Genomic DNA, 6860 nt, shown 5'->3' with positions numbered 1-6860 from the left:
TTAATGATTCTATGATTCTATGAACATCAGTATCATGACTATTACCACAAACATAGCTATTCAATCAAAACAGCTGGCAGACTGAAAGCCAGGGTGGTTCTTAAAAGAAAAAAGAGGAAAAAAAGGAGGAAATGTTTCCATAATAGCTAAAAGAATGATTTTGTGTGATAATTTTGAGTTGTTTTGTGTTCGTGGTGACCGCCAGTTTTGTTTACTTGCCTGAAATATCGTGTATATTTAAATGATCATCTGCCAGAAGCATTTTGTGTTCTATTATTAATATCATTAATTCACTGCCATATGTAACATTTGGGGAAAACAACATGAAAAGGAAATTGCAGAATGCAATGCATTTTTAACAAAGAGATTGTTTCTAAGCATATGTCTCTACTGTTCTGACATTTCAGTTGCTTATCTTTTCTTGGTGGCAAAACTGTAATTTCAATCATCTTTTTTGTTGTTTTTTTTTCCTATATTATTCTATTGTTTTCTTTCTTTCTTTCCCTGCCTCCTTTTCTATTTCGTTCCTTTGGAATGCTGTTCAGTCTATGCCATGGAAATTAATCGTAAGTCTCTGTGGAGAGCTGATTTCCTCATTTAGCTGAATAAGTTCATTGATCTTTTTCTTCACTAGATACTGACATTTTAATTATAGGGTTCATCCAATATTCAGGTGTGAATCTTGTTTTTCTACTGTAATAGTTTCATTTGAAAAGAAGCAGAGGAAGAATATTTTATTTTAATACAAATTGCAGATCAGAAGTTGTAATTGAGCTTATGTGGTTGCTATGACTTGTTTCTAGTACATTGACAGTAAAATAATCCTTTTTTTAAATGATGATGCATGAGTGTCATAGTATAACTAATTCCCTTTGATTATCTAGATACAATGTTAGTGGGGTTTTGGCAGTACTTTCATTGGTCCATGTGAATAATACTATGATTCGCTTGACTTCCCTGTTACACTTTTCTTATGACAAACAGGAAAAATGTAGGTCTGATGTTTGAAAAGTAAGTAAAATATATTTTATTAATCATAGTCTAAATATCTCTTTCAGTCCACAGTAAATAAGATTAGTCTGTTTTCAAATAATTTGGAGTATTTTTCAGGTGAGGTTGAAGCATTGGGGTTTTTTGCAAAATGCTTAAAAAACTGGTTTGTCTATTCACATAAACTAAATCTGTAATGAACTCATTGTCAGATCTTAGTATTTACTAAGATTTCAGCTAAAGAACCTGTGGCTGATAAACACTTTACCTGCTACTAAACGGTTCCAAAAGTTAGCCTTGTATTTGAAATCAGATACGCTGGCACTGCACTTGAAGACAGAACAAACTTGCTGCCTTTACCCAACTCAAAGACAGCTCTTACCCCAAGACAACCTGTGTATTCTTAGGATTACTTCAGGCAATTATTTTATATCAGTTTGATCAATATCTCAATTTTTGTCTCATTCTCACCAGTCTATTTTGCTGTTACTATATCATTTTCATTTTATAATTTTATCTCTTTTGTTTAAAATTTTATCTAAAATTTAGAATTATTGTGAAAAGTAAGAGAAACAGAACTAGGCCTGGAAGTGGCGGCAGGGCCACCTGCTGGTAACATTAACAGCCCCAGGCAGGACAAGTAATAGTCTAGGGTCCATCTAGGGAGACCAGTCAGGGGCAAAAGGAGACAGGGCCAGAGACAGAAGAAGGGTCCATCCAGGCGACTAACACAGGTCCAAGGTCCATCCAGGAGGCAGGGCTGAGATCTGCACACCTGACATAGCTCAGGCAGGGACAGGTATGCATAGGTGGTGTAGGTGTAGACCCTAGGTGAAGCTGGTCAGGATCATTAAGGCCTCTTTAGTACACTCAGGGCCCCGATAAAGGTTTAATTTATGCTCAGCAATCTGGGACCACTAAGTAAATTCTTTTATATCTTTGGCAAGGTATGCACACAAGTTTGGTTGGAGAATTTTTTTTAATTCCACTACTAATATGTACGTATGCACATTTAAGATCTTGTCCTAGACTATTACTATGAGAAAAAGAAAATCCATATGAATTTGAAGAGAAAGCCACACTGTACAGTAAACTTGGAGCTGCCTCTCTGTTCACTATTATGGGAAATTATTTTTGTACGCTGTAGTTAGAAGATGAATTTGAAGTAGAAATTAAACATACTTGCTACTGGAAATAAACTGACAAAATCTGTTTACCTTGGCAAATTTTATGCGTGTGTCATCATTAAATAAATGTGAATAGTGTTTATAAGTATCAGGCAATTTGTGAAAAATACTTTTCCTATTTCTTCTTCAGCTCCTTGTGGGGACAATCTTTACGATGATGATGGTAAACGCCTCCCTCCATGTATACCAGGGGCCTGGCTCACTCCTGCTATTATGGCCTGTTACCTCTTGGTAGCAAATATCCTGTTGGTAAACCTGCTGATTGCTGTGTTCAAGTATGTAAATGATCATACACTATCTTTACTTTCTTATTGCCACGACAGAGTTTCTGTGAGAGCCTATCAACTGATTTTGCAAGGGTTTGCATTTGCACTCAGAATCCAATTACTCTATGAACATGACTGGCAAATACTTGGAATGAAAGAGTGGAGGAAAGGTTGCTTTGAATTTGCCAGCAATTGCAGTAATGCATGTGAGAGAATCTGGCTACTTTCAATTACCATTTAGTGGGTAGTGACAGGCCTCAAGATTGCTCTGGAAAAATGAAAAACAGTATCCATGAAACTTACTACATACATGATGGAAGCCCACGTAACCACTAACAAACATGGTTCCGTGATAGAACTGCAGAATCAAAATCTGAACATCAAAAGCAGAGGCATTTCCACTATCACAACATCATCTGGCTTCTTTTTCTTTGTTCTTCTTGTTTTGCTTTTCATTTAGAAAAAGAAATTAGGGCCTTGCAGGGTTCTTATATGACCCAGAAAAGGAGTCTGTATTGCCTTCAACCAAGAGAAAGGATGGCTACATGTTGCCAACATCTGTGGCCAGTCCAAGCAACGTGCACTATGCACATTCTTAAGGTTATTCCAGAAATCTATATTTAGACTTCTCTGAAGTAAAACTAAATAAATTTCTGCTGGTTGTTCTTTCTACCCACAGTTATGTTGCATGCTTTTCCTGTCATGACCTAGGAATAAAAAAAAAAAAAAAAAAAATTTAAATATCTACTTGCTAGTAAGACTTGCCAAACATACCACCTGAGTAAAGCAGGTGATCCATTTTTGATGCCCATAAACAGGTAGTGTCGGAGGGCTTGTTGGCATAGGTAGCTGGTGTCACAACCACAAAAAGAGTTCATCGTGTGCCCATAAATCTACAGCTCACAAAGCCTGTCTTTCATTTGATTTATGTAGCTTAAAAGGTCATGGATTTAAAAGTGCTCAAATGCCAGTCACATCGCTAGGGGGAAGAATCTTACAATGGTAGCTATTATTGGCTGAAGGACCAAGGAATCAGCAGTTTGGGAAGTAGGTCATGCTGTTAACTCCTGCCATCCCAGCATGGTTGCAAGGGGGTGAGATCTAGCTGGGGAATTCCTGCTATGTAAGGAGACACAGAATGAAGGCAGATTGTCATTTATCATTGGTAAATAATCTCATGTATACTTAGCCAAAAGAAACCGAAAGCTGTGTGTACTCAAGAATTCTCTGGTTTCAAAGAGATGTTTTAACTGCTTTTGTGAATGTAGATATTCTAAAGCACAGAAAGCTAGAAAAGTAGTAGACAGAAAATATAAAAAAGGACGTGCCAATATCATCATCATCATAGAAGTGGAGTGAGCTGTCTGAGTATAACTTAAAATAGCTTGAAAAGCTTTATCTAAGACAGAATATCAAGTCTGCTTTCTCTTAGTTGGTATTTCATAACCGTGACTGTTTTTATGCCAGGATTGAATACTATCAGTTATACTCCTTCATATCCACTGAATTACAAAATAAAACAGCTTTGTAACATACCCTGTTTTGGTGTAGAAATGATGAGGCCATGGCTTCCAAGAACAAATGCCTTTACAAGAATATGCACCATGTTTTCAAGTCAGAAGTTTGAGTGAATGAAGTTTGAATTTAGAACATTTTGTGAAAACTGGAAAAGTCTTCTATGTAGGTCAAACTGATTAGCATATTAAAGGCAAACTATGTGAAGCTTCTGGGTTTAGCATACAAAATACCTTTCATGGATTTAATACTTTGTGTAATATCAAATACTGGCATGTGTTAAAAGAAATACTTTATAACCAAGCCCCAAAATACCAATTATGTAATTCATAAATTGTGCAAGTTTCTTTTCACTAACACCTAAAGGACTTTATACGGTAGAAGCAAATAGTCTAGGAGGAGGACTGTTCTGGGTGGTACATAAGGGATGCAGAGCACATTCTGCTTTGCTGCCCTCAAAAGGAGTAGTGAAATCACAAGTTCAAGTTAATCATCAGTCCAGCAGCATCAACAAACAGCTGAACCAAGCAAGTCATGTGGCCTCATGTTATTTAGCTGCTACTTTTTTCAACATTGTACTTGCTCAATGATAAGTAAACTTAGGGGCCTAATAGAAATTGTACCTATGTTCCCTTTCAGCAATACCTTCTTTGAGGTAAAATCAATATCCAACCAAGTCTGGAAGTTCCAGCGATACCAGCTGATCATGACATTCCATGACAGACCTGTCCTCCCACCGCCAATGATTATCTTCAGCCACATCTACATAATCATCAAGCGAATCTGCTGTCGCTGCAAGAAGGGTGAAGGAGACCAGGATGAGCGTGACAGGGGACTGAGTATGCAAGAAATCTTCTCGAAATTGAGCTCTTTGTACCATATTAGCAGAAAGTAGCAGCTTTTCTAATGCTGAACTATTTTGTTCATGCTGATAATCAAGTGTATTTGCAGAAGACAGTATGGGACAAAATTTGTATCAAGTTAACAGCTCTTGAGCTCCATGGGCTACTAAGAATATGCAATGCTGTGCTGCTATGAAGACTTTCTTTAACATGCTTTCTTAAAACAGTGAGATGGCATCTACTTAATCCAGTTTTACCAAGTTCTAGTGAAGTCCATATGTTGGGAAGGGCAAATATGAAATTGAGAAGAAAGGGTCACAGTTTCAAATGTCATCTGTAGTGTCAGCTCTGTGATTGTGAGCAATCTGTCTAAGAGTACCCCCACTTTCATTTCGCCATGTTAGAGATTTATCTGTCATTTCACAGGGGAACTGTGAGGATTCTTCTCCTAACATACTCTGTAATTGTTGATTATTATTTTCATTATATGCCTCATTGAAATAATCAGATGCTCACAATTATTCCTGTATTTCTACATTTCACAGGAAACATTTTGTAAGTAATTATATTTCTGCACAATATGCCTCTGAGTTAAAAAAGGAGAAAAAGGGAAAAAAAATAAATGTAACACTCCCTCCAAATACAAAGAGACAAATTCAAATAAAGGATGAAATGTTCCCAAGAGCTTATATTTCCCTTATATTTTCCTTAGATGATTATGAATTTTTGAAGCTCTTATCCAAAGAATGTCTGGGAAACAATCTGTTGTATTAGATTATCTGTTGCCTGTAACTGGCATCCTTTTATGAACAATATTTGAATGAAGGAAGAGTCAAACTGGCAGAGATTGCCCTAGTCTTTATCCTGTAAAATCTAGTCAGTTTGTTCAACACGTAGCACTGCTGTTAAAAAGTGCAAAGGCCATTCAGAAAATATAGCCCCCAGAGGATGGTCATAAAAGCAGATGATGGTCATATTGCATTACATTGCCTTCAGGGCTGTGGCCATCTTTGGCTAAGCACTCATTCCCTATTTACAAAATCATCTGTTCATTTAGTGCAGGAGTAGAATCTGCAGTATCTGTATGTCCAAAATAATCTGCTAAATTGGATTTAAATTGTCTGCCAGAAGTTCAGAAGAAGGAAACTTGTATTTTGTTCTTCTGTTTTGCACAGAGTTATTTCTGAATGATGAAGAGCTAAAAAAACTGTATGAGTTTGAAGAGCAGTGTGTAGAAGAATACTTCCAGGAAAAAGAGGATGAGCAGCAATCATCTAATGATGAACGCATCAGAGTTACCTCTGAAAGGTACCTATTAGAAGAAAAAACCCACACCACTTATCTGAAACAATATTTGCTTTTTTGTGTCTTCATTATAACCAAAGTTGAGTTAAAGTACAAAAGATTTAGATCTTGAAGAAAACTACCACCAATTCAGAAGTTGATGTGAATCCTGAGTAAATATCTGTGCAGGTGCATCTCTCACAAGAGCAAGCTTTTTGTTGTTCCTACTGGTATGTCACTAAGGTTGCTGGTTTGGGTAGCTTTGGTATAAGAACATTTTTGTTCATGGTGAATTTTTTCCCTCTCACCCATCTGAAGATCACAGTTATGCTTTTTATCCGTTTGAGCAAATTACTGCTTGTTGAGCTTCCAACAGCTCATCCAACCATGAGAAACATGTTGGAGCTTAATGATAAAAGCACTGAGGATTCTTCCCTTGGACCTATGGTTTACACTAGGGTCCAGCATTCACAACTGCTGATTCTCTTGGAAGCTTTGAACAAGGCATTTGGCTTTTCAGTATGAACTTCCCCATTTAAAAGACAGAGAATATTCACATGTAAATCATTAAGCTATTCTGAGGACTAGGTAATGTTTGTATATTGCTGTGTAAGCACACGGTGATAATGGCAGCAGCACTTTTTTACCAGGTCACTTGGCAGGACTGTTCCCAAAGGCTAAAGGCCTATTCTGTTTGTAGTTCTAAGTCAAAGAATGGGGTCTTTTGTCACTTCCTTGAAATGATGAAAAATTCTCCCTGTAATGAAAAAAATGAT

The 6860-nt window shown here is 36.9% G+C and overlaps 1 protein-coding gene across 1 annotated transcript in view; it reads left to right on the top strand.

The window, feature by feature from the left end:
- Positions 1–545: 545 nt before the first annotated feature.
- LOC104075057 (transient receptor potential cation channel subfamily M member 1-like) overlaps positions 546–6860 on the top strand; it is a gene marked incomplete at its 5' end in the record, with an annotated part of 8712 nt that continues 2397 nt past the window's right edge. The window contains 4 exons of the mRNA XM_009575420.1: positions 546–566; positions 2308–2452; positions 4598–4797; positions 5976–6108. Of these exons, the coding sequence (XP_009573715.1) occupies positions 546–566; positions 2308–2452; positions 4598–4797; positions 5976–6108 (499 nt within the window). The remainder of the gene's footprint in view (positions 567–2307; positions 2453–4597; positions 4798–5975; positions 6109–6860) is intronic.

Source organism: Fulmarus glacialis, unplaced genomic scaffold (assembly GCF_000690835.1).
Source record: "Fulmarus glacialis isolate BGI_N327 unplaced genomic scaffold, ASM69083v1 scaffold40383, whole genome shotgun sequence".
Taxonomy (NCBI): Eukaryota; Metazoa; Chordata; class Aves; order Procellariiformes; family Procellariidae; genus Fulmarus; species Fulmarus glacialis.
Note: the sequence above shows the minus strand (reverse complement) of the source record. Positions and strands in the feature narration are given on the sequence as shown.